Source organism: Macrotis lagotis, chromosome 4 (genome assembly GCF_037893015.1).
Source record: "Macrotis lagotis isolate mMagLag1 chromosome 4, bilby.v1.9.chrom.fasta, whole genome shotgun sequence".
Lineage (NCBI taxonomy): Eukaryota > Metazoa > Chordata > Mammalia > Peramelemorphia > Peramelidae > Macrotis > Macrotis lagotis.
In genome coordinates this window covers 250,120,490-250,148,406 of record NC_133661.1, presented here as the reverse complement: position 1 = coordinate 250,148,406, position 27,917 = coordinate 250,120,490, and the positions used below count along the sequence as shown (strand labels likewise).

The window sequence follows — 27,917 nt, the reverse complement described above, 5'->3', positions numbered from 1 at the left end:
GTTAAACATTTATGTTGCTGACTGAGATAAAGACATACACAGCATCTTTATCACCAGATTTTAGTGTTATGGATGGATCCCAGATGAAGATGATCTCTCTACTCATGCAAGTTAGTACTTTTCACCAATTTTTAGGCTTAGAGATGTGAGAGGTTATTTATTCAAGGTGTCACATTCAGTATAAGTCAGAGGTAGAATTTGAACTCCGATCCTTCTGGCTCCAAAGCAAGCTTTCCATCCACTCTATATATATCCCACCTAGCTGCCCATGAATCAAGATATAAAGGGTTATGATATGATCATAAAGGTAATAGGAAGCCACAGGAACTGTGACAGTCAAATCTGTACTTTAGGTTTATCACTTATTATTAGGGTCATATTACTTTGACAGTTGTCATTCAATAAACAATTATTAACCACCTAGTATGTCCCAGGCACCATGCTAAACAATGTAGACACAAAGAAAGGTAAAAGACAATGCCTGCTCTAAAGAAATTCAGGGTCCAATAGGTGAAGCTGTATGAAGGGACCTGAAGCAAGGAGATCCTTCCATTTCTCACAGTATTCCCTGGAGAGAAGGCAGTGTGATATAATGAAAAAAGTATTAGACCTAAAAACAGGAAGACCTGAGTTTGAACTCTCAGCCTCAGTTTCCTCATCAGTAAAATAGGGATAATAACAATACCCAACTTCATAGATTGTTGTGAGGATCAAATTAGATAGCATAATTTAAAGCACTTTACAAAACTTATACCACTATATCTTCATTATTTGGTCTTTTCAGTCATGTCCAACTCTTTATGACCCCATTTGGGTTTTCTTGACAAAGATACTGGAGGGTTTTGCTATTTCCTTTTCCAGCTCATTTTACAGACTGGAAACTGAGGTAAATAAGGTGAAATGACTTTCCTAGGACCACACAACTAATAAGTGTCTGAAGTCAGATTTGAACTCATCAAGATGAATTTTTCCGATTCCAAGGCCAGTGCTCTATCTATTGCATCATCTGGTTGCCCAAATCATTATATAATTGTTAGTTGTTATTATTATTATTATTATTATTATTATTAGCACTGGATTAGTAGTCAGAAGACCAAAGTTCTAGTATTACTTCACCCCTAATTAATTATGTGACCTTGAATAATCACTATAGTTTTCTGGACCTCAATTTTGCAAAGAAGACTTCAAGAATCTTCAAGAGAATAGTAGTCTTAGGGGACAGCTAGGTGGTACAGTGGATAGAGCACCAGAGTCAGGAGGACCTGAGTTCAAATCCATCCTCAGACACTTAATAATTACCTAGCTGTGTGACCTAGAGCAAGTCACTTAACCCCACTTCCTTGCAAAAAAAAAAGAGAATGGGAATCTTAAGTATGAGGCAGACAGCCAGCAGATAAGACAAAAAAGCTCTGCCTCTAATTCCCCACTATCCTTCTGCATTCACTCCCTCTGTCCCATGGCAAATGAGGTACATAGGATGAGTTGGAGGGAAAAGGAAACCAAATGACAAAGATGCCTTATGGCTCAGCATTCTGGAACCCAGATTCTACATTTCTGTCCAGAGGTCAAGACCCCATCTTCAAACACCAGTTCAATGTTCTCCTCATTGCATTCAGCTTTTGTTAGTGGGCACCAGACCTCTCGGCCCATAAATTCCTGTCTCCTGCATGTTACAAACAAATTACAAATTACAAACCAAGCAATCAGAATCCCATGAGAACACTGTACCTCACTACCCTGCCAAGCCCAAATGTGCTGCTGACTGGTCAAAAGCCAATATACTGAAGTGCACACAGGGGTGAAAAACACCCACTCCCTATCACTTCCTCTTCTGACCCATCTTAATGTTTATGTTCAGATTTAAATCAAAGAGCATATTAAACTGATCCTCCTAGAGAAGATTTAATGTTCCCAGGCCAGTATAAATTTCCAGGGAACCTCAAAGGGGAATATCTCCTAACAATGATGACTTTTTCTGTCATTCACCTAGAATAGGAAGGGCCTCTGGGACCATACAAGTCCAGACTCTTCTAAGATCTCAGTCTAGAATTCCCCCACCAAGTCTCTAAGAACAGTATCCAAGTCTCCTTTTCCCCTCCAACCTATATTTATATGAACTCAGTTTTCTAAAGATACCACTTCATGCTTTTTCTATTTCTAAAGATACTACTTTCAAAAACTCCTCATTACTTATTGGATAAAGTCAAATCTTTAGCTTGGCATTTGAGGTCTGCTATAATCTAGTTCCTACCTTCCTTTCCAGCTAATGTATTCCACTAAACCTTTCAATGTTGCCAAACCAGTTTACTCACTGTTTCCCAATTATAATCTGTGGGTTTTTACTTTCTAGCTTTTGCTCATATTGCTTCCCCTGCCTGGAATATTCTCACTCTTCATTATTTGTCTCAATCTTCTTTCAAGGTCCAATTCAGTTCTCACTTCTGCCACAAAAATTTCTTTGACCACACCAGCTCTGAACAATAAAATCTCTATTCTCTGAATGCCTCACTCATTTAGCACTTGGCATATACTACCTTATTCTCTCATTTGTCACTTTATGAATTTATTCTTTACTTTCTTTTTATTTTTAACTTTCAGTTAGATCATAGGCATAGGGGTGACTAGATGGCACAGTGGATAGACCACCAGCCCTGGAGTCAGGAGGACCTGAGTTCAAATCCGACCTCAGACACTTAATAATTACCTAGCTGTGTGACCTTGGGCAAATCACTTAACCCCATTGCCTTGCAGAAAAAAAAAAAGATCATAGGCATGAATGTCTCTCTGAATTTCAAGCACCCAGTATGGTGCCCCACATGTTATCTGTTGCTGAAGAAAAATGTGTGACCTGAGCAAGTTACTTTCCCTTTCTAGGTCTCAGTTTCCTTTATCTGTAAAATTAAGAGCTTAAACCAGATGACTTCTAAGGTCCCTTTCAGTTCTAAAGTTGTGTTAGAGGTGTGGTCACACAAAGTCAAAGTCAAATGGTCATCTTAGGAGTAGACCCAGAAAGTAACAGTACTCACCCTAAGGTCCTCAAAAGCTCCAGGTTATAGGCCCAGACTATCTTCTCCTACTCCCACTCCCATCTCTTGATGTCTTCCACTCTCCAGAGAACTTAGATATATGAGCCATTTTAGAGACTCCTAATCCAAAATGTTTCCCCAAACACAAAATCCAAAAGCTCTCTTTCCCAGAGATTCTATCTTCCAAATCAATCTGATCTGTTTGTTGATGATTTTCTTTTTTTAAAAAATTTTTGCAAGGCAATGGGGTTAAGTAACTTGCCCAGGGTCACACAGCTAGGTAATTAATTAAGTGTCTGAGGCCAAATTTGAACTTAGATCCTCTTAACTCCAGGGCCCATGCTCTATTCACTGTACCACCTAGCTGCCCCTTGCTGCTAACTTTCAACAATAATTGACTACTTACTACCCTGAAGTCCTATACTGCAAAAATAGTCATCTTTTGGAGACCCCAACTAACCAACCCAAAATATAATGGCATACTGATAGTTAAGTTGTCTAGAAGACATTTCTCAGGGGTGGCTAGGTTGTGCAGTGGATGGAGCCCTTAGCCCTGGAGTCAGGAATCCCTGAGTTCAAATCTGGCCTCAGACATTTAATAATTACCTAGTTGTGTGGCCTTGGGCAAGCCACTTAACCCCATTGCCTTGCAAAAACCAAAAAAAAAAAAAAAAAAGATATTTCTCAGAGACAAACCTCAGTCTTTCTACTCCTCCTCCTCCTCCCCTCAATGTTCTATAATCAGGTGGCCAATTTTCAGAGTCACTTCCTAATATTCATATTTCTCCAAAAAGACCATTTTATAAGATGATCTTGTCTTTGACAATGCAATCATTAATTCTCATTAGAACTAAGTCTCAAGGGGGCAACTAGGTGGTGCAGTGGATAGAGGACCCAGAGTCAGGAGGACCCAAGTTCAAATTTGACCTCAGACACTTAATAATTACTTAGCAATATGACCTTGGTCAAGTGGCTTAACCTCATTGCCTTAAATAAATAAAATTTTTTTAAAAACCCACAAAACTAAGTCCCAAGCCAATCACCTCCCAACACCAGTACCTATTGTTTGGACTACATTACACAACCTAAATCCTAATTCTGCATTTTCTTAAATTGCTCACTCTTGAAACTAGATTATAAACCTTCTTGAAGGCAAAGAAAATGCTATATTTAATTCATATTCTCAGAGCAAAATGAAGTATAGGGACATGTAGTGCTAACTACTACTCATAATAATAGCTGGTGTTTATATAGAGATTTAAAGTTTACAAAGAACTTTACACATGTTATCTCATTTTCTCTTCAATCTGGGAGCTTGGTACTGATATTAGCCTAATTTACAGATGAGGAAAATGAGGTAGACAATAGCTAAATGACTTGACTGAAGTCACATAGCTAGAAAGTATCTGAGGTAAAAATTGAATTCAGGTCTTCCTGATACCAGATAAAGAGTTCTGAACCACTTATCTTGACTTATGGTCATCACTAATGAAAATATTTATCAGAATTTCCTTAGCCCTCAGAAAGGTATAAGGATATTTTGGGGGAAGAGAGAAGGGTTAGTATTAACCAAGTAGAATTCACAAGGACTGCTTTCCCTGCCAAAAGACAACATGGACCTAGACCAGCATGGGAAATTGCAAGGCATTCAAAAAAGTGGAGCCCTGGCATAACCTCTCTCTGCCTACATACAAATTTTGGTCTCCAACCATTCATAATTTGGGTTATTCTGAATATTCTCTTTCTCTATCACTTCCCCCTGCCCCAACCCCAACAGGGGTTCATTAATGCAGGTTGAAAATGAGGGGTGGCTAGGTGGTGTAGTGGATAAAGCACCAGCCCTGTAGTCAGGAGTACCTGGGTTCAAATCTGGTCTCAGACACTTAGTAATTACCTAGCCATGTGGCCTTGGGCAAGCCACTTAACCCCATTTGCCCTTGCAAAATAAAAAAAACAACCTAAAAAAAAAAGAAAATGAGGGAAGCTTTAGCCTTGCAAGTTCAGTACTAAAATCAGCTGTACAACCAAAGGAGAAAGAAATAAAGGCCAAGTTACCTTTAAAGCAGAATATAATAACCTTTCCCCTCTACCCCTCCCCGATTCTCTTTTTTTTTTTTTTACATAATTCTAAAACAGATTTGAGAAGAGCCCAAACTCACAACCCACTAGCCCAGAGAGATTTTGGAAGCAACTTTTCTCACTGAGAAAAAGCTTCTTCCATAACTTTTCAAGTGTCTCTAGGGCAAACAAGTAAAGGAGATAGTTTTCAAACCCTCCTTTCCTCACCTGTATAGGATAACACATCAGATTATCAGAACCAGAGAAAAGGATGGGAAGTCTGTGAAGTGAGGAAGGCAGAAGGTCTCATAGGACCATAGATTTATACTTTGGACCTTAGAAAGGTTTTTAGAGGTGAGGGGAAGAAAGTTGCTATCAAAACATAATAATCAGGGGCAGCTAGATGGCACAATGGATAGAGCACCAGCCCTGGAGGCAGAAGTACCTGAGTTCAAATCTGTCCTCAGACACTTAATAATTACCTAGCTGTGAGGCCTTGGGCAAAAAAAAATAAAATAATAAAATAAAATAAAAACAAAATAATCAGTTTGCTATCCCTAGGAAAAGGATATTTGATAACCATTCTGCAATCCTATTTTTATTGAAATCCATTCTCTCCCTTGATCTTCCTCGTTCCCAATTTCCCTTTCCTCAGAGAGGTAATAAAGATGAGAGAAAGAGAGATGACGTGATAAAGAAGATAGAGAGATAATTTATCATATTTGTTATATATAAGGCTTTGTTCTAAGTTCTATATACAAATACAGCCAAACAAGATAGCTCCTGTCCTTAAGGAGCTTATATTCTGATGGAGAAAACAATATATAAAGGGAGTTAGAAGGAGGAAGAAGAGTGCATAGAGGTCCGGAATATGTTGGAGGGCTGGGTAAAATAAGGCCAAAATTGACCTATCAGGGCCCAAGGTGGTTCCAGAGTTAGAACCCATTTTTCTGGTGGGGAGAATATGGGAAAAGTAGCATAAACTTAGGACAATGTTGAGGTCAAAGAAGCTTTCTTAGGTTCCTACCTCTCAAGACATTACCCTCATGATGTTATAGGTTTTCTTCAATAAACAATTACAACAGCTCTGAGATATAAAGCTTTCTTGGGACATCCTTTGTTTTCACCTAGATTTTTGTGGCACAAGGGAAAAAGGGCTAAATTTATAGTCAGAGGCCTGGGTTGAAATCTCAGCTCTGTCACTTACTCATTTGTATGTCCTCGGATAAGTCTCTTAACATCTTGGGGTCTCAATTTCTGAATCTTTAAAATGAAGGAGTTTGACAAACAGATCTCCAATATTCCTCCAAACTCTAAATTTGTAACCCTTTGGAGGCAGATCTCATTTTCTTCATCTGTAAAATCAGGGGGATGGAGTACATTGATTCCAAGTTCTCATCCAGCTGGGTACCTATGGCGGTACTATTGTCATAGGACCTACACATACACATACACATACAAAACACATACACACACACACACACACATACACAAACACACAAATGGAGTTTACCATTAACTCTCCCTCATTCCAAATTCTTCTTTGGGTTTCCATCTTGAAGGACCTAGCCAATATATGGCACAGATATCGATTTATGGGAGTCACTATCTGGCTACAGGGGCACCACCCCCAATCCCACCACTACAAAAAGGGCAGCACCTTGGGAAGAACTGGAAACAGTGTTCCAGAGCTTAGGGATAGCCAAAAGCCCAGCTCCAAAATAGCAGTTGTGTTCACATAAAAGCCTCTAATGAGAGAAAGATGCCGTTCCTGGCCCTGCACACTCTTTGTAGACTCGATCTGGCAAGCTAACTCGGCCTCTACTGTTTGGCGGCAAGAGAGAAGGAAGGGGAGGGTGTGAGTCAGACCTTGGCCCCCTGCTCCTGAACATGGACTCCACTGCAAGAGAGTAATTGCATTAACAAATGTTGAGATGTTGTAGCTGACTGGGAGGCCTTGGGGCAGGCAGAGAGCAACCCATTCCCACTGATGGGAAAAGTCTAGAGGTTGCTCCTAATCCAAATCTCAGTTCTCAGAGACACCTTCATAGATGCTCCCCTCCCCCATTTTGTTCAGTTGTTTTCAGTTATATTGGACTCACCATGACCCATTTGGGGTTTTCTTGATAGAGATATTAGAGTGACTTGCCATTTCCTTTTCCAGCTCATTTTACAGATGAAGAAACTAAGACAAACAGGGTGAAGTGACTTGCCCAGTGTCACACAGCCAGAAAGTATCTTAAGCCTAGAATACAGCTCTTGAGTATAGAGACTCTGCTCATCATCCTCATCTTCAATCATAGGATCAGAGATTTAGGACTGGAAGGGATCTTAAGAACCATCTGGTCCCACTCAACTCATTTTTACAGAGGCCCATAATGTCTATGTGATTTTCCCAAAATCACACAAAAAAGGAAGCATCAGAGACAGGATTTGAACTCATCTCCTCTGATTTCCCCTGAGCTCCACAGAACCCTTGTATCAAAAGTATCCTCAAGATTGTGGGAAAGGTTTGAGACATGGATCTTCATCCTAGTTCCTATTATTTCTCCCTAGACAGAGGCTGTTGTGGGCAGAGAAGACGGAACTTTTAGCTGGCTGAGAGATACCAAATTTTAGTGCCACAGAATCGGTCTGTTGCCCAGGCAGAAGGGTTAAGGGAAGGAAGATAAATAAAGTCACACATTCTACTTGAAAGTAGCCTGAAGGGCAGCTAGGTGGTACAGCAAATAGACCACTGACCCTGGAGTCAGAAGGACCTGAATTTATTATTTTTTATTTTTTTATTTTTTTAAAAAGTATTCATTTATTTACCAAAAAAGGAAAATAATCTCAATTTAATTTCCTTGGTTTAACAATCAAGAAATTTTGTTTGATCACAAATTTTTTTCCAGATGAAATATTTTAAAGTTAGGGAAAATCCATTGATAAGACATAACAGTCACATAACAACTCTAGAGCATTAAATTAGAACTAGTTATAAAGCAACTAAACAAAATGGTTCTATTACAAAGAATATTTTTTTGTTTCTATACTTAATGCATATGAAGGACCTGAATTTAATCCAGCCTCAGACACTTAATTACCCAGTTGTGTGTTCTTAGACAAGTGACTTAACCCCATCACCTTGCAAAATCTAAAAAAAGAAAAAAGAAAAAGAAATAGCCTGGGAGAATGGAAAGTACATTTGATTCAGAATCCCAGGACCTGGGTTTGAATTCTAGCTCTTCCATCTACTAGCTATGTGACTTTTGGCCAGTCATTTTATAACACTGGACCTCAGTTTCCTCATCTGTAACATGAGAGAACTGGAACAGATGATCTATAAAGTTTCTTCCAATTCTAAAGCTATAATCCATAGTTTCCTAAATCTATAGATCTAGTCCCGAACCTTATCTCATAGTTTCAGACACCCAGGGATGGTCAAACTGCTCCCTCCAGAAAGGAAAATTTCAATATAAACCAGGAGAAATAGCACAAAGACTTGCCCCTAATAAACATTTGGGATAGGAAACAAGAGGAAAGATATATCTACATTATAAAATTCCAAGAACCAGCAGAGTCCTTGGAGGTAGAGGGTACAGAGAACACAACATGTCACATTTCCTGCTGCTTGCCCAGGATCACACTTCCTTTCCTGACTTTTCTGGTCCTCTCTGGAGGAAATTTGCTGTTTAGTCATTGTAGTTCAATACTTTGTGAACCCATTAGGGGTTTTCTTGTCAAAAAATATTGGAGAGGTTTGCCATTTCCTGCTCCAACTCACTTTACAAATGAGGAACTGTGTTAAATGACTTGCCTAGTGTCACATAGCTAATACATATCTGAGGTCAAATTTGAACTCAGGCCTTTCTGACTCCAGGTCCAGTGCTCGCTCTATCTTCTGCACCACCTATCTGCCTACTGAAGGAAATGCTCACCCTTTTTAGCCATCCCCTTATCAACCCTCTGTTCTCCCCTCATAATATGTATATGTGCATATGTGTAGATGTGTATTATGTATTAATGAGTGTGCATGGATATCATGGGTATGTAAATGTATATTGTATGTGTCTATGTATGTGTAAGTATGTATTGTAAGTGTCTATGTATATGAATATAGTTGAGAGAAACAAACAGGCAGATTCAGACTAAGAAATACCTGTGTATCTTTAGTCTCATAGACTCCAAAGCTATTCCTATGAAGACTTCAGGCTACACAGTGGAATAACCATTGACCCTGGGTCTAAATTATGTCTCTGATGCTTACGTAACCTGTGACAAATCACTTAATGTCCTTGACCTCAGTTTCCTCATCTTTAAAGTTGGATTTAGTGGCTTCTGAAACCCCTTCCAAATATAATCTACAACTCCTTCCCACTACCACCATTTCAGCATTTTCCCCAAGAAGTATCCTCATAGAATACTCTTTCAAGAAGCTATGAGATAAGAATAGGGATTTGATCTATGTTTTTGTTGGTTTGGGGACTTACTTCAATACACATTACCACCTTTTCTGCAACTTCTGGACTTAGAGAGCTGCCTAGTTGAGGAGTTTAAATCACTTGTTTAGGGTCATACATCCAGAATATGCCAGATACAGGACTTGAAAACAGGGATTCCTCACTCTCTGGTATAGAGAGATCAGTTCTCTGAACTAAATTGTACTAGGTTGCCTCTCATCTAGTCGAGTATTACAGATATTCCCAGAAAGGTTGACTGGACTTGAGGAAGAAGACTTCCTTCCCTTCTGAATATCCTGAATCTCATTAAGCTAGGCCCTCAACTTACCAAATATCCAGGCACCTCTTGGAAATCCTGCATCAGGGTAGAGAGTATTGGACCAAGATCCCTCCCAACAAGTGGTAGTCTATCTGCTGCTGTCCCCAAAAGTCTCCCAGTGAAACTGGTCCCTCTCAGTGCAGCTCCCAGAGCCCAAAAGATTCCCAGGGAAGTTTTCTGTTCTCTCTACTAACAGGCATATGGGAGGATGGGGAAAAGACCCCCATGAAGTCTGGAAGTTCTTCCAAAAGAAATAGCTATAAACAATATATTACTCCCCCTTCCACCTCCATCCCAATCCACCCATAACCCATTCAGCCTTTCCCCACCTCAGTCATATTCAGCAAGCTCAACAGTCTGTCTCAATAGGAACACAAACACATAAATCTCCCTTCAGAGCTGGCAAAGTCACAGAGAGAAAGACAGATATAAAAATCCAGCAGAGGAGACAGAGGCCAAGATAGAGATACCATGAGGGTCAAGGAAAGAGCTGGAGTGTCATCATCTACACCTGCAGTAGAGTATTGAAAGTTGGAAGCATAGGGAGAGAGGCCAAGGGAGGTGGGTACACAGACATATGGGAAGACAGAATGACAGATTGATATGTTAAAATGACTTTGGTTTTTTAAAAAAGGAATTTTTTCATGAGAAAGAACTTGGCTATGAATATTATCAATAAGCACTGAATCTTTTCCATCTACTCTAATGTTCAGTTGTTCTTGTTATTCAGGTACTTGGAAAGGGGCAGGTTAAGAGATCATTGTTCCAGTTTGTTTAAAATTTGAGGGATGGGTGGGAAGATTGGAACCAGACCCCATTTTCTAAGGGGGGAACGTCATCCACAGCTCCTGACACACATACCCTTGGGAATCACCCCATATGTGTGAAACTAGCATGAAGGAATCATTAACATTCCCAGGCAATGGGAGTTTCTTTCTAACCCAAAAGGGCAGTTAGGAGGAGGAGGCGTGGGGAGAAGGAAGCAGCAATGGACGTGAGGAGACTAGAGAGCCAGCTGACAGGGCATGGATCCAAGAGTCCTACATTTCAAGGCACTCAGGACATAGCCAGTTAGTCTTGGGCAAGCACTCCAATCCCCACGTGTTTCCCATTAGGCTCATTAGCAGCAAAATAGCAACAAGCAAACAGTGTCAGGATCAGCTAATTAGAAAATATTCCATCAGTGTACAAGTGGACTACAAGTGGGAAACCATATGCGGAGAGATTGCCTATATGCAATTGTCTCCAGGAGAGCTGCCAGGCTCCAAATCTCGAGTCAGGTTTGGAGAGAGGAGGCATGAAGGTAAGAAAATAGAGTGAGAAGATAAAATGGAATTATTAGGATCAATTGGCAGTTATTAACGAATATCACCCTACAGGGGCTTGGTCAAGCCTTTGTACATACACACACACACACACACACACACACACACACACACACACACACACGTTGTTGCCAATATTCTACAGAAACAATATTCCAGTGTTGAAACTCCACTATGCCTCTCGACAGTCCAGAGAGGTAGGACAACTGTATTAGGCTGTTAATAGTCTATATTATCCCCAACCAGAGGAAGAAAAACAAAACAAAACAAAACATAGGGGGAAAAAAAAACACTCCTGCTGAATCTGATGAACACTTTATAAAAATTATCTCTTGGGGCGGCTAGGTGGTGCAGTGGATAAAGCACCAGCCCTGGAGTCAGGAGTACCTGGGTTCAAATCTGGTCTCAGACACTTAATAATTACCTAGCTGTGTGGCCTTGGGCAAGCCACTTAACCCCATTTGCCTTGCAAAAACCTAAAAAAAAAATTATCTCTTATGTTTCTCTCTCCCTTAATTCTAATTCCTCACGCCAAAAATTACTAATTTGTAAATATGTTTAACAAAACATGTATGTAAAAAGCTAACCTGACCATTCCCTACTGAGGAAAGGAAGTAGGAAGGAAGGGTGGAGGAAAATTTTGTAACTTGGAAATATGCATGTACATATGGATGAAAATAAAAAAATCAAGAAATATATATATTTATACATACATACATATACATATAAGATATAAAATTATTGGTGTATAAAAAAAGAAACTCCACTATGGCAAATGGTAAAACTAGAAAACTATAAGCATGTTCAGATAACAGGAATTTCTCTGAGACTCAAATGCCCAGCAGGAGCCCAGGCATGAATGGGTCTGTCTAATGGACAAGGGAGGTTGGAAGGAGTCCTGCTCCCATGAAAGCCAAGGCACTCTTGTTACTTCATCTCAACTCCCAGCATTGCCCCATTAACAACCAAGGTGCCCTTTCCATAGAGCTCTTTTTTTTTTTAAATGAGGGGCAAAGTAATTTTGCCAACCCTACCTTCTTTATTGTCTTGCAATAGAAAGAGAATCAGATACAAGTCAGATGATGCAAATTTAAGCCCCGACTTTACTTGCAGCACTTGTAGCCTTGGGCAAATCACTGCCTCTCTACCCTAAATCTTTTCATTTTTAAAATGAAAAGGTTAGAATAGTTGGTCTTTGAAGTCTCTTCCACCTCTAGAGCTATTATATTTTTTCCCCTATTCCTCTTTGGTCTCACCATTCCCCAGATCAGTTGAATCTACAAAGACTTTTCCTCCTAATTTTGGCCCCAAGCACTTCTCCCTCTTTCATATTATGTAGGTAGGAGAAGAGAAGGAAAAAGGAACCAGATACTAAAGGTGATAGCAATTAACAAGTAGATCAATTCCCAAAGCATGAGAAATGGATGTGGGTAAAATTTGTAGTTAAAGCACTGAAAGGGGTGATGAGAGGGAGAAGCACACACTTAATGAGAGATGAGGTGGGCCTGCACTAGGGTGGTGGTTATGTGAGTAGAGAAAAGGGGATGCATGTAAGAGAGATTACAGATGTAAAATCAAAAAAGTGGAAATTGGTGTAGAGTAAGGAGTCCAGTTTGAAACCAAAGTTTCAAATCTGAAAGACTAGAAGGGTGGTAGTGACCTTGATGGAAGTAGGAAATTTAGGGAAGGGTTAGACTGTAGAGAAAAGATAATGTTTTGGACATATTGAGTTTGAGATGTCTATGGGAGATCCAGTTCCAAATGTCCAATAGGACATCATCATAATCATCTTTGTTGCTGGAGTTTAGGATTGGAGTAGTCTTTATAGAAACTATTTATAGAATTTTTGAATCTCTGGGAACAGAAGAGGCCCCAAAGAAAACAAGTGGAGAAAGAAAAAATAAAAGAGTTTTAGAGCCCACTTGGAGTTAGAGGATGTGATATGGATGCAGAGCCAGCAGAAGAGACAGAGGAGCAACAGTCAACTAGCCAGGTAGAGAGAATAATGTCAACAAAAACCCACATAAAAGAGATTATCTAGGAGAAAAGGATGGCCAATGTCACCAAATATTGGTGAAACATCAAGAAAGATATAGATTGAAAGAAGACCATCAGATCTGACAAATGGTATACAACAAGCATATATAAGCTATATCAGATTGCTTTCCATCTCAGGGAAGGAAAAAAGGAGAGAGGAAAAAGAGATGGAATTGGGAACTCAAAAATTTTTTTTAAATGAATGTTAAAATATAAATATATAAATTTAATAAAAATTTAAATATATAAAATTGAGGGGAATAAAATATTATTTTTAAGATTAAAAAGATGTAAATAAGGAGCTAATGTTGAGATATGAGCAATAGTATGAAGCCTGCGTTTGTTATCAAAAATTGAAGCAAAATGAAAAGATTTTGCTGAAAGACCTTTCAGAGAACATTAGAGAAATTTAAAACAGAGATTTGATAGTCAGATATAAAAAAATCATAAGATAGATCGATGGAAGAAGAAAATGGAAAATAAAAACAGAACGAAGACCTCTGTTGACAAGAAATGAAACAAGTCATAAGTTTGATAAAAAAAAAAAGAACCATTAAACAATACCATTAAGAAAGCAGTTACATTTAGCAGTTTTAGAATGCAAAAGCCCATCTTGCTTCAGTCTAGAAAACTCCTTGCTGAGGCGCTGCTCCAAGTGCAGATACTTCATCCAGAAGCCCAATAATTTTGCCTAGGACTGAAGAGGTTGCCAAATCAGGAAAGGGAGGAAGGGCTAACAAGAGGAATTACCTTTATTGCCTCAAATCTCAGCCCTTGAATCCCCTAGAATAATGAAACAAGTCATGGAAGTTAGAAAAACTGTTAGTGAGTTTACATCAGTCAATTTAGATATAGATATGGAAAGATCAATAAGTAAAAATAGAATTGAAAATTCAACAATTCATGTTAAGTAAGTTAAATTATAAAGTTGCTGGAGAAGTAGTTACTCCTTCAGCTACATTATTGAATTATATATAATGTACTTGTCAATGTTATTAAATGTATTATTCCATTATTACTCTTAGAACCAGCTAAGTGGCTCAATGGATAGGGCACTAGACCTGGAGTCAGAAAGATCTGAATTCAAATCCAAACTAGACATTTGTTAGCTGTGTGATCCTGGACAAGTGACAACCTCTGTTTGCCTTAATCCACTGGAGAAGGAAATGGCAAACCATTCCCATTACCTTTGCCAAGAAAACCCCCTGAATAGCATTGGCCTGCTATGGTCCATGAGTTCATTAAGAACTGGACATAACTGAATAACAAATTATTACTATTGCTAGTAATATAATTTTTCTTATTTAAAAACCAGTCAGATGGTATTTTATATTTTAATATCAATGTAATATATGTAATGTATTTTATGTATTATGTATTTTAATATCAATGTAATATAAATATAGATTTGGTATACCTCCAAATTATTTTCAGGGGACTGAAAATTTTTGGCTGCAAGGAGAAATGTAACACCCATTTCAAAGGCCTTTCTTGCAAATGCTATAGTTACTGGTACTATACTATAAAAGCCAAATTGAGTGCTTAAGATATGGCAGTTGAGGCTGGAAATTTATTGAATAACTGATAAAAGGGTTAATGGAGATAGTTTGAGAAAAACTATGAAGAATTCAGAAAGAGAATGAGGAAAACTTCTTTCTTAGGAAAGCTTTTAACTGTATTTTATATTAAGAAAAACAGAATTTATAAGAAGTAAATGTGGTAAAAAACAGGTTGTGGCTTGAAAAAAGATGAAGAATATTCTTGTTATGACTAGGGAGAGAAGCTGGAGAAGACAGAAAGAAAGAATATGAAGGGATCATCTTTCCTGATAAAGATACTTTAAATTTTTTCTTATAAAGAAGATGAAGAGGATTATTGAGGAGAGATTTTGCTTGTTTCCTTAAATAAACTAAATGGTAGAACTGTCTTTCCAGAAGCAAAGAGAAGTCATCAGCAGTTACAGTGATGATTAGAGGTCACTCCAATTCGTTCACACCATTAAAGCATAAGTAATTATATCTTTGTGATATTATTAATTATATTATTAATAAATTGTATAGTCAGAAAATTTTAGATTCATTTAATCCTAGGAGCCATATCAATGTGTATTCGTGTATGTGTGTGTGTGTGTGTGTGTGTGTGTGTGTGTGTGTGTAAACCCCTACTCTCCTTGGGTTAATATTGTTTCAGTAAAGTGTGAGGAAAGATTCTCAATTGAAAGGATGGTATAGGAGGTTTAAGGAGATAGGAAAAGGTTTAGAATAGACTCTGTGAGGAGTGGGATACAAATCAATTGGGCAAGAGTAAAAGGATCACCTTACTGCAGTAACAGACAGTTGAAGTTATATATCTTAGAAAGAATAGTGCTTTGAAGTGAGAGGACCTGAGATGAAATTCTAGCTATTGCCTGTGTGATAATCTCATTGGACCTCAGTTTTCTAATGCCTACATCTATGATTCTGTGATTTTTCTTTTCTCAGACTTCACCCTATTCATTCCTCCCCTCTCATCCACTCTATCCCCCTCCAACCAATCTTGAAGGTATTTCTTTACTAGCCATTCTAAAGGAAGAATGGTCAAGAAGTCCATGATAATAACTAATAATTCACTTGTTTCAAAGTTTGTAAAGCACTCTTTTCACAATTATACTAGGATGTAGAATTTTTTGAGGAATTATCACTTTTAAAAATAAGGAAACTGAGGTTCAGGGCAATAATGAACTTATCTAAGGTCACATAGCCATAAGAGTCAGAATCCAGATTTGAATTCTGGTCAGTGCTCAAGATCTGGTCACTTTTAGCTACCTAGATACTTCCTTCTTCTCTGAAGAAGAAGTTAAAACAAAGGCCATCTTTCAAAAGTTACAAGGTAACCAACCCATGAAATACATCTGAGGAAGGATTGCCTGGGAAATCTGGGTATAAGCCAGTTCTCAGAAAAAGACCTTTCCAAAAGGCAGCACACAAAGATGTTAAATGCTGAAGGATGTTAAATGCTCCCTTAGGACTGGGAGCCTTTTAAAACTCATGTAAGAATGCAATATGCACATTCATTTACTCAATTGAAAACATTTTAAAATGCACCCTTCCTACCCCACCCCCATCAATTCTTTTGGAAGGGGGTGGGATGTGAAGTACAAGGAAAAGGTTAAGGAACACAGTTTTCCCACAGACTCAGGAATGGCCTGCTTAAAAGAGTTGGGGTCAACTCACGTTTGATGCACTGGTTGGTGCTGTTGGCAGTCGTCCATCCTGGGCAGCACCGTCCCCCGCAGACGTTCCTCCTGCATGACCACAATAGTGTTAGGAGAAAAGCATTGTGGGAATATCTGCCAGAGGCCAGTACCTAGCTTCAGATAACCTATATCCTTTTCCATTGCTGTTCCCTTCTGAAACAGGATATCTTTGACCTGTTTAGAGACTACTATATGGGGGCATCCTCTGGTAGAAATTGGGATATGTTTAGTAAGGTTGATGCTAGATTGAGTGAGTTGGATGACATAAGATGTATAAGGATAGAGAGTGTTTCTTTGATTCAGCACTTCTGTTGCACATCAGAGAACAAGGGGCTCCCTCTCTGCACTCTGCTTGGGCTTTTAGTTCTAGAGTATTGGGACCCAATGGCACTCACTGAGGAGGATAGTGGCACAGCTATGTCTGTACTTGAGGAAAAATCACTTTGGCAGCCAAGTAGAAGAAGTAAGGAGAGAGAGCTGAGGCAGAGACCTATTAGGAGGCTATTACAATAATCCAGACAAGACAGAGAACCTGGGCTAGATTTGTGTTCCGTGAGTAGAGAGAAGAGGGCAGAGAGAAGAGATGGTCAAACAAGAGGAAGAAAGGAAAGGGAAGAGAAAGGAAGAGAAGGGAAGAAAAGAAAGGAAAAAGGAAAGGAGAAAAGGAAGAAGGAGAAAAGGAGAGAGAGAAGGAAGGATGAAGGAAGAGGAAGGAAGGAAAGAGGGAGAAAGGAAACAAACATTTATGAAGTACCTACCTGTGCAAGCACTGTGCTCAGTCTTTTATGAAAATCTCATTTGATCTTTACAACAACATTAGGAAGTTATTACTATTATTATTATTATTATTATTAATTATTATTATTATTATTACCATTTTGCCGATACAAAAACTGAGGCAAACAGAAATAAATCCAGAATTATGTAATTATAAAGTCAGATTTAAATCTTCCTGACTCTAGGCCCAGTATTCTATCCATTGTACTATTTCTCTGCTTCTTCAGGAGAAAGAGAGCTGTCTGGATTAACTCTAGGAAATGATAGAGTTCTTTTAACCCAAACTTCTCCATAAAATAAAAGTTCACCATTTTAATATCAATATTCTCCCTATGTTGTTGCATGGCCATGAGGCAAAGAGCATGGCAGTTCTTTGAAGAATTGAAAATCACCTAGATGGCAATGAAAAGGCATACGGTGGATATGGATTTATTACAAACAAGGAATTCTGAAGGAAAGTTAGAGAAAAGGATACAATCCAAGAACTGAAGGAGAGCAAAGAAGACTATTTCAAAAAAATAAGAGATACCCGTATGATCTCTTGCTAATTTCACAATGTCAAGAAAAGGTGAATAAGGTCCCAGTATGTGGTGAATGTATCACATGAATCACAAAGATAAAGGATGGATTATGGTCTGCTTTGTTATAAGGAATCCCTAAGTTGATAAAATCACAAATGTATTTGAATATTTCTCTGAGGAAGCACTCTGAACCAGGGAACAAATATTACATAGGTAAAGGGGCAAGAGATTATTCTAAGACAGATCTATATCCAGGGCTGAACTAGAGATCCCAGTGTGGCTCCAGACAAGAGAGTTCCCTCAGGGTAAGGAGTTCTTAACTTTTTTTATACCATGGATTCATTTGGTGAATGGTGAATAAACTTATGTGTTCCTTTGGAAGTCTGGAGAAGCCTATGAATCCCTTCTCATAATAATGGTTTTTAATTGCATAAAATATATGGAAAATTACAAAGGAATCACACTACTAGATATAAATTTACAGGTTAAACCCTCTGTCCTAATGTCTCTTGGTCTTGATATATCCAGATCCAACTGGCCTTCACCATCACCAGTGAACATCATCAACGATCATTTTTGAGTGCCATGCTATAAATAGGGATTAAGATCCTAGGAGAGAATCACCAGGACATTCAACCTCAGATAGTCAACTTGACAAAGGGTTTCTAAGGTAAGTGTATTTCATGGCTGCAGAATATAAGTGCTTTACAAACTTAACAAAAGTAGAACATTTAGGTGACTGAATAAATTAATGTATTATAAATGAAGCTTTTCCTGATTCCCCTATGCAAATATCTCCCTTTCCACTATCACCTCAATTACTTTATACTTGGAATATAGTACACTTATAAAGTGTTTCTTGACTGATTGATGATCTGAGAGCCATAAGTGATAGCAGGTACACCACAAAAATGCCTCCAAGATTTTGGGCAAACTTCCTATAAAAGACACTAAAACATTCAGCATAAAGAGCCTTGATTCCAAAAGCCTGAAATGAATGGAAGAATTGTCTCAGATGATCAGGGATACAAGAGATAGAAGAAGGCAATGGAGGAGTAAAGATTAATGAAGCACAGATATCAAAGGTGAAGAAATTGAGATGAAGAGATGGAATATAAAGTAAAATCATGTGCAAAGGAGTAGAATAGATTAGAGTGATATAATTGTACAATATTCTGTATGTTCACATTATGAAGGAAATGGATGGAGTGTTTCCCTGGATATAAAAATGAAGGTTAACAAGAAACTGAAATCTCCTCTATCCTCCAACTTTTACAGGGTACAAGGGAGCAGAAGAGATATACAAATTAAAAGTGAAGATGAGGCTAATTTATTAGGGGGATGACAGGAAGTAGAGGTAGGACAAATGGAACTAGAGATGTTTAGACAGATCTAGAAATGAGGAAGCCTGTACTAAAGAAAGGAAAGTTAAGACTTTAGTGGTAGACTAGAACTAGAGATGGAAATTCTAGAGTGTCCAGAAGGAGAGTGTGGAGACTGGTGGCCATTTTTAAACCTCTGTGGATGGCATGGGGGAGCATCAGGTCCCACTTAGAAGTTTGTTTGACATTTGAGTGGACCCCAAAGCCTGTGTGGTTTTTGGAACCTCACAAAGAATTCAAAATAAATTCCATTGGCTTAAAAAAAATGAGAACCATTTCTAGCCTTCTGAATCAACATTAAGGAGAGATGCCACCCAGGAAGCTCCAGGAATGTCTGCTATAGCCAAGTCACCTCTTTGGCCCATGCTCAACCTTCTAGGATTAGACATCTGTAGCACCAGTCTCTTCCAGAAGCCTCCTATGCCCTCCAGCACTCTTCTATCGTCACCAAGACCTAGTCCAAGAAAACTAAGTAGCGTGATTGGTCAGTCACATCTATTCCTGAGTCCTAGCCTTCCATACTTGGAAAAGGGCCCCAGGCCCCTTCCAGAGTTTCTAGGAACTAGGCAGAGGGGGAAAGAAGGGAGGACCAATAGGATAGAAATGACATATCTATCTATAGATTGTTGTAGTTGTTCAGTCCTTTGACTTGTGTCAGACTCTTTGTGAACCCTTTTGAGGTTTTCTTAGCAAAGATACTATAATTGTTCATCATTTCCTTCTCCAGCTCATTTTACAGATGAGGAAACAGGGTCACACAAGCTAGTGTTTGAGGTCAGATTTGAACTCTGTCTTCCTGACTCCGGTCCAGCATTCTGTCCACTGCACCATCTAGTTGGTCCATATGACCATTACTGTCCCCTTATAATGATTATAAGATGTGTCAGAGCTTGGGAGTTCAGCGAGAACAAACAGAATTGCATTCAATGGACTCAGAAGACAAGGTGGAAAGATGAGAGTATAGAAAGGGCTGTGAATAATACAGAACCAATCCTGAGAAGTGTACTGGGGCCAAACACCCCTCTCTAGAGTGCTGATAACAATTTAGGATATATACCTTCATGATTTGCATTAGAAAGAATGGTTAGGGGTGGCTAGGTGGATAGAGCACCATCCCTGGAGTCAGGAATACCTGGGTTCAAATCCAGCCTCAGACACTTAATTACCTAGCTGTGTGGCCTTAACCCCATTGCCTTGCAAAAACTAAAAAAACAATAAAAATAAAAAAAAAATAATGGTCAATTCCACTTATAGCTGACCTTCTGGTGTAGCCCATCAGAGATGTAATATTAAGCTGAATGGCACACAAGGCTTATGTTTCTACAGTTCGAGGAAACTCAAATTTGTCCCAAAAAGCTCCCTGAAGTTGTTACATTTGAACAGTATGCAGGTAACAGAGCATCAATGAATTGGGTGGGAATAAGAAGTGAACCCTCCTGTCATTGCTTACTATAATAAATCATCAAGCTATTATTAAGCACCTACTATATCCTAGATCCCATGTTAGATGCTAGGTTTATGAGGACAAAGATGAAATAATCTCTGCCCTCAAGAAACTTGTTTTATATCTACTGGGGGAAATAATTGTATGGGGACAACTAGGTGGTGAAATAGATGAAGTGTTAGATATGGAATCAAGGAAAACCTGAGTCTGAATCCCACCTCAGATACCTGGAAAATCTTTTAAATCTCTTGGTCTCAGTTTGTTCATGTGTAAATGGTGATAGTACCATCTACCTCACTGGATTATTGTGAGAATCAAGTGAGAAAACATATGCAGAGTAATTTGAAAACCTTGAAGGGCTATATGAATGCTAATTATTATATACAACATAATTGCAATGTAGTTTTGAGGGAGAAGGGGGAGAGAATCTGAAAAGGGACTGTGTAGGGGCACCTAAGTGGTGTAGTGGATAAAGCCCTGGGTTGTAGGCAGGATGGCTTGAGTTCAAATTTGATCTCATACACTTAATAGCTGTGTGACCCAGGGCAAGTCATTTAATCCTGTTTGCCAATTAAAAAAAATAAAGGAAAGGTTGAACCTTAAAGCTACGTAGGGTTCAAAGAGACAGACGAGAGAAGATAGTTCACACCAGACAGAGGGGTAAAAAGGCACAGATGTAGTGTATGGAACAGAGGATAGTGTGAGGAACAGCCAGAAAGCTAGTTTGTAATAAAGCCTAAGTTTTAGTGTTCTAACCCAGGTGTCTCATAGAATAGCTTGGCATTAATGCCTTAATTGTTGAACAAGGGGCTCTGAGTTTTCAAAGGCGATAACAGTGGGAGGCAAGCTCTGTCAGGTTCTTCTAAGCTGGAGGAGAGGTACAACCAAAACCAAAATGGATTTGGAAGACTTTGATTCTCTTCCTCACTCTGGGGATTATTACCAGTGAAGGCAGCTACCTGCACAAATCACTTGTGCTACTAAGGCCTTAATTTTTCTGTTAAATGAAGGAGTTGAACTAGATGACCTCTGAGGTCCCTTCCAGATGGTCCTATAGTCATTACGATTCACATTTAACCTCCCAATATCTTCATATTCAAATTTCTTTTTAAATACCATACATGGGTCAATTAGCAGTCATAATGCTGTTGTCATTTTCAGTTGGGTCCAACTCCTTGTGGCCTCATTTGAGGCTTCCTTGACAAACCTTGAGGTTTATCATTTCCTTCTCCAGCTTATTTTACAGAAAAGGAAACTGGGGGCAGTCAGGGGGACTTGACTTCAAATCTGACCTCATGCACTTGATATGTAATAACTGTGTGGCCAGATTTGTACTCATGTAGAGTGGTCTTCCTGATCCCAACTCAATGCTCCATTCACTGCCCCACCCAGCTGCTCCATTTAGTAATCATACTCTGCATTTAGGAGCGAAAATTCATCCCTCTAGTACCATGGACTGATAACCTATGATTAATGGATTACTCATTTCAAAAGACATTTACCAAAAATCCAGACCTCTTGTCCTAGATCAGAGAACCAGAGCCAAGCAATCAAATAGCCTGGGCATTCTGACCACTGTGTCATTATATCACTTTTGAGCTCTGAGACCTTGGGCAAGTTACTTCATCTACCTCACTTTCCTCTCTAGTAACAAGGGGATGGACTAGTTGATCTCCAAAATTCTATGAAGAGTGAACCACAGTGCGATCAGGCCCGATTAACCCAGTGACAGAGCATGGCAGTTCCTAATTTCACCACGAGGTGGCGTTTAGCTCTCAGTGTTAAGTAGCCAGGGGGCAAGGTCCACATTGATCAGCCCATCTCGGCATCATTCACAGAGCATATGGGATCATAGGATCAAAGGCTTAGAAAAAATTAGGAGGAACCTTAAAAATCTAGTCTAACAACCTCATTTTGCAGATGAAGAAAGAAAGAAAGATCCAGGGATTTGGCACATAAGGCATGACAGAACAGGGGATTTTAAACTGGAATCTCTAGGTCTCTATATCTCTTTCTATTGTTCTAAATGGGGAAGACAAATGAAATAACAAGATACTTCCCATTCAGGCCCTCAGAGGACAGTGGAGAATGAATGATTAGAGCTGGAAGGAAGCAGCCTTCCCCCTTGCCATTCAAGCAATGTCTTGTGCCTATGTGTGAGGTGTGTACCTATTAGAGTGGTTTGACCATACTTTATAAGGAGTTCCTGTGTATTCACCTTCACTAGATTAATTTTTCCAAAGCATCAAGAATGGATTGCTTTTGTTGTCGTTATTCATTCATTTCAGTCATGTCCAACTCTTCCTGTCCCCATTTGAGGATTTTTGTTGCTTTTGGTTTTTTTGCTACAATAGGGTTAAGTGGCTTGCCCAAGGTCACACAGCTAGGTAATTATTAAGTGTCTGAGGTCGAATTTGAACTCAGGTCCTAACTCCAAGGCCAGTTCTCTATCCATTGCGCCACCTCCTTTGAAGTTTTTCAGCAAAGATGCTGGAGTGGCTTGCCATTTCCTTCTCCAGCTCATTTTAGAGATGAGTAAATGGAGGCAAACATGATGAAATGACTTGGTCAGGGTCACAGAACTAGTAAATATAAAGCCATATTTGAACTCAGGAAGATGAGTCTTCCTGATATCAGGTCTGGTACTATCCCTACCTAGTTGTCCCATATATCCCTCCTACACCTAAACTTGCAAAGAGTCCTAAAAATAGGACTGCCATTTAATCTGCCATTTAGGACCCTTTACGACCTAACCCTGATCTATCTGCTTAGGCTGGTCTCACCAATACAGCTTCACCTTTTGATTCCTTCCTCCTCTCCCATATTCTATGATGCAGTAACACTACTTCCTAGTTGTTTCTTGCACAAGACATTACATTTCCCAATCCTAGGCAGTTTTACCCTCCCATTTGAGTCCCCCATGTCTGGAATTCTCTCTTTCTTTAACTCTACCTCCTGGCTTCCTTCAGGTTCCTTCAGCTAAAATTCCATCTTCTACAGGAAACCTCTCCAAAACTCCATGAATGTTTGTTCTTTCCCTCTGAAATTATCTTCAATTTATCTTGTCTATAGATTGTCTATCATAACTGTTTGAATGTAATCTCCCCCTCATTAGGCTGGGAGCTCCTTGAGAGGAGGAATTTTCTTTTGCCATTTGTTAGATCTCCTATGTTTAACATGATGTGTTTCAAACAGTAGTTAACTGACTAATTCTATACTTTAGCTCAATAGGTTTCCCCACTTGTGCACTTTTGCTAATACCATCATCCTTATTTGGACCATCTTTTTCTCTCCTCTTCACTTAAATCTTTGCCTTCACTTAAATCTTCAGGACCTTACTCAGGTCTTGTCCCCTCTCAATTGCTCCTCAGTGGTTCTAATTCACAGTGATCACTCTTCCCCTTGACTGCCTATAGTACTTTCTCCTAAAGAACCACTTTTGGGTCACTTACCAAAAGCCCTTGGCAATTCTTGTCTTTGCATGTTTTTATTCCATTCTCTCAAACCTATTGTTAGATCTACAGGTCTGTGAACTGTTCCTCATATATCTTGGCATCCTCAGGGCATTCTTCAAGCCCAACGTGATTTTTCTACCTCAAATCTCTCCATTCTACCTGGACCTCTCCTTTTCATGTAATATCTTTTTAGTATAGTTACTTGTAAACATCATCCCTCCTACTCATCTGTGAAAGTCCCAGTGGTCTAGCACAGTATAAATGCTTAAGAAATGTTTTAAATTGCTGAATTTGTTGGAAGTTCATCCACACTCAAAAACTGTATTAGTGAAGATGGTGAGAAGAAACATGAATCTGCTTGTAGAAGCACAGATTATCCAAATACCTACTGGCTTCATAGGGGAGGGCAAGGGGTTGGGGTGAGAAGTGGATTGGGAACCAATGTGGATTATCAGTTTGATTCAGCTATTACTGCTTTCGGATGTTGTTGTTGAGTTTTTTCAGTCATGTCCAGCTCTCTGTGACCCCATTTGGGATTTTCTTGGCAGAGATACTTTAATAGTTTTCCATTTCCTTTCCAGCTCATTTTACAGAAAAGAACTGAGGCAAACAGGATTAAGTGACTTGCCCAGGGTCATACAGCTAGGGAGGGACAAGATTTTAATTCAGGAAGATGTCTTCCTGACTCCAGACCTGGTCTCTATCCACTGTGCCATCTAGTTCATCCAACCTAATGTTAGGAAGGGGCATAATTATTTTAGTTGTTGTATCAGCATTGATTAGTCCAATTCTTTTTTTTGCAGAGATCAGGAAAAGAAGACAGTGACTAAGTCAAAATAACAAGGCTATTCCTATATAACAGATATGGGTCCAGAATTGAGTTCTCCTGGACCACAGGCCAGTCCTATTCTTATATGCTATAAAAGAACTCAACTATCTGAAGAAGATCCATCCTTCCTCTGTGTGACTCCTCCTGACTCCAGAGTCAGTCAGCACTCTATCCTCTGCATCTACCTGCCCTGTGAGACGTGTAGGGTAGTGAAAATCTCTATTACTAGCTAGCCTCTCCAGTCCTCAAATATCTTCATCTATTAAAAAAAAAAAAAGAGGGGGGAGATGGGAATAGCTATCCCTTGAGCTCCCTTCCACTTCTCTCATTTTACAGAGAAGGAAATTGAAGCCTAAAGATCTTAAGGGGCTACCCAAATCACATGGGTAGCATTGTCTCAATACTCAGTCCCTCAACTTCCTACTGAATCACTTTTCTGTTGCCTCTAATTCCTAATCTACACTCTCATTTTCCACCTCACCTACCTTGTCTCAGTTTCTGGTAGGTGGTAGGAAGTGTAGATGGAACTTGTCTGGGGGATGTGCGGAATGTGCAGCACACAGAAACACTAGAAGATGCATCCCATAAAATCCTGCTAATCAATAAGTGAGTAGTACCATTGCTACACTGTCAGAGCATAGCTGATTTTTGAAAATATTTATCTTCTATATAGGCAGGCTGCATAATATATATAGATATATATATATATATATAATAAATATGGAAAGAAAGAAAGAAGGAAGGAAGGAAGGAAGGAAGGAAGGAAGGAAGGAAGGAAGGAAGGAAGGAAGGAAGGAAGGAAGATAAATCACATGCCTAATCAAGTATACACAGATGCCAGAGAATAGTTTACCATTCTCCATGGAAATACTTCTACACTCAGGATCACTGACTGTCCATCCAATCCTTGGAGCCCAAATGGAATGTACAAATTGGATGATGAGAGGAGTAGATACAGGTCTGTTGATGCCCTTGCTGGCTGGCTAATCCTTTGGCCCATTGCTCTCTACAACCCTGCCCAATAACCATGAGCTCACCGCAGGAGGCACCTATAGGACTGGAGCACTATTCTAGTACATCACTGTTCAAAATGTGCTATGGCATCTCAGAGGGTGTGGGGAAACCAAGAGCTTCTTGTGGGAAAGCAAAATTGGGAGGTATTGAGTGAAAGAATGGTATTACACTGGGAAGATGAATGAAAAGGAAAGAGGGCAAATGTGTGCTTTTCTGGGGGGGGGGGGTGAGTGTGATGGGGAGAGCTCAGTTCGCAGAAAGGATTATGGGGAGCAAGCATACAGAGAGAGAGAGAGACTCTCAGCCCAAATCTAAAATACATAACTGCAGACTTCCACCTACTCCTAGTTACTAAACTCAGTAGGAACTTTGCCTGCATCCCCTCCCCCATCTCTATCCCGTTCAAATGTCCCATCCTCTTGAGCATTCTCAAAAAACTCGCGAGTTCACACAAACACCCAACTTCCCTTCAGACGATAAGCCGCTGAGTAGGATCCGTCTCCTTTTCTAGTATTTCCACTGAACTCCACCTGCGAGGGCCGCCCTATGGACTTCCTCTGCCTCCATCTCCACCCCAGTCTAGCCTCCTCTCTTCTGCCCAATGCATTCCCCAAGGGCCACTGCTCCAGCATTCCGGCACAGCACACAGATGTGAAGTCTGGTAAAGAAAACCTTCTGCTTCTGGTTTTTCGCTACTAGGAGGCACGCCTGGACTCGAGGGTACTTTCTCCTATTAGCCAGAGCAGAGCTCCGTTTCCTCATCTGAAGTGTGGGTGTGCAAACACCCCAGGGGTTAAGAAAATCAAATTAGAGAGAAGGGCAAAACCGAGGGCGGTGTAGAGAAGTTAAACTCGGACCGCTGAGGGGAGCAACTCTCACAGAGCGGCTGGAAGTTTAGATCTAGGCTTGAAGGATCAAGCAGGTGTCGATAGCAAAAGGATAGGGAGGGCAGGAGGTGAGCATTATATCATCGATCTCTCTATCTATAGATCTGTTTATAGATATAGATATAAATATACATATAGATAGAGACAGAGATAGATATAGGTATAGGTATAGATATATAGATAGATAGCTATCTTTCCTGCCCCTCCCTATCCCTTTTGATATAGATATCTATCTAGACACACATAATCCAAACGACATGTATGTGTATGCATATGCACAACACACACACACACACACATATGTATATACTATATATAAAGTGAAATATAATCTTGGTAATGAACTTCCCGAAAGCAAAACCTCTAAACACCCACACACCCCCTCTGGCTTACCCCATCAGTCGCCCTCGGGATGGGGGCGGGGGCGGGGGCGCAGCCCGGACTCTCTGCCCGGTCCGAGGGCGCTGCGCAGTCCTGGCCAGAGGTGAGTTCTGCTGTCGCAGGCCTCCTCCAGACATCTGTACAGGTGGCAAGACTCGACGGGTCGGCTGTGCCCTGAGAGGCCTCCTGATCTCGCCGTCGGTGGGGTTCCTCAGGTGTCCCCACCCCGGCTGGGGTCCATCTCCAAGAAGCTGACCTGGCCCGAGCCCTGCTTGCTCCCGGTACAGACTGTACACCTTGCCTACGGTGGCCCCGGAGTGACTGCCCCCGGGTCGCCGAAGCCGGCCCCTGTCCCTGCCGGCGGACTCGTACCTCCCCGCGAGATCCCGCTGGGCACCCCCCACCCCCACAAAGAAAGCCAGGGTCAAGGGCAGAAAACTTCTCCAGTAGCTCCCCATGGTGGACCTCGGGCGGGAAGACCTCACTGGGCTCAGAGCCGCAGCGGCCGCATGCGGCGTCCGGGCGGCCGCGCGGGGCTCGGGGCCTCGGGGTCTGGCCGGGCAGGAGATGCTCGCCCAGCAGTGGCCGTCCCAGACCGGTGCCCCGATCAGGGGGCTGGGGAAGAGGAGCTACGAGCCTGGGAAGCGCCGGGATGCCTCGCTTTCTCCCGGACCCCAACCTGTCCTGCCCCCCCAGCCCCCAGCCTCCCCAGCCGCCTGCTCGCACCTCCCGATCTCTTCCCCCTGCAACCTCGGGAGGGGATGTGGAGGGTTTTATTTTTGGAA

The 27,917-nt window shown here is 40.3% G+C and overlaps 1 protein-coding gene across 2 annotated transcripts in view; it reads right to left on the bottom strand.

Moving 5' to 3' along the window:
* Positions 1–27,590, bottom strand: part of LTBP2 (latent transforming growth factor beta binding protein 2) — a 188,010-nt gene extending 160,420 nt beyond the window's left edge. For both annotated transcript variants that reach the window (XM_074235724.1, XM_074235725.1), the window contains exons 1-2: positions 27,145–27,590; positions 16,420–16,490 (exon numbers count right to left, since the gene is read on the bottom strand). In XM_074235724.1, coding sequence (XP_074091825.1) covers positions 16,420–16,490; positions 27,145–27,590 — 517 coding nt within the window. The remainder of the gene's footprint in view (positions 1–16,419; positions 16,491–27,144) is intronic.
* Between the last annotated feature and the right edge of the window lie 327 nt (positions 27,591–27,917).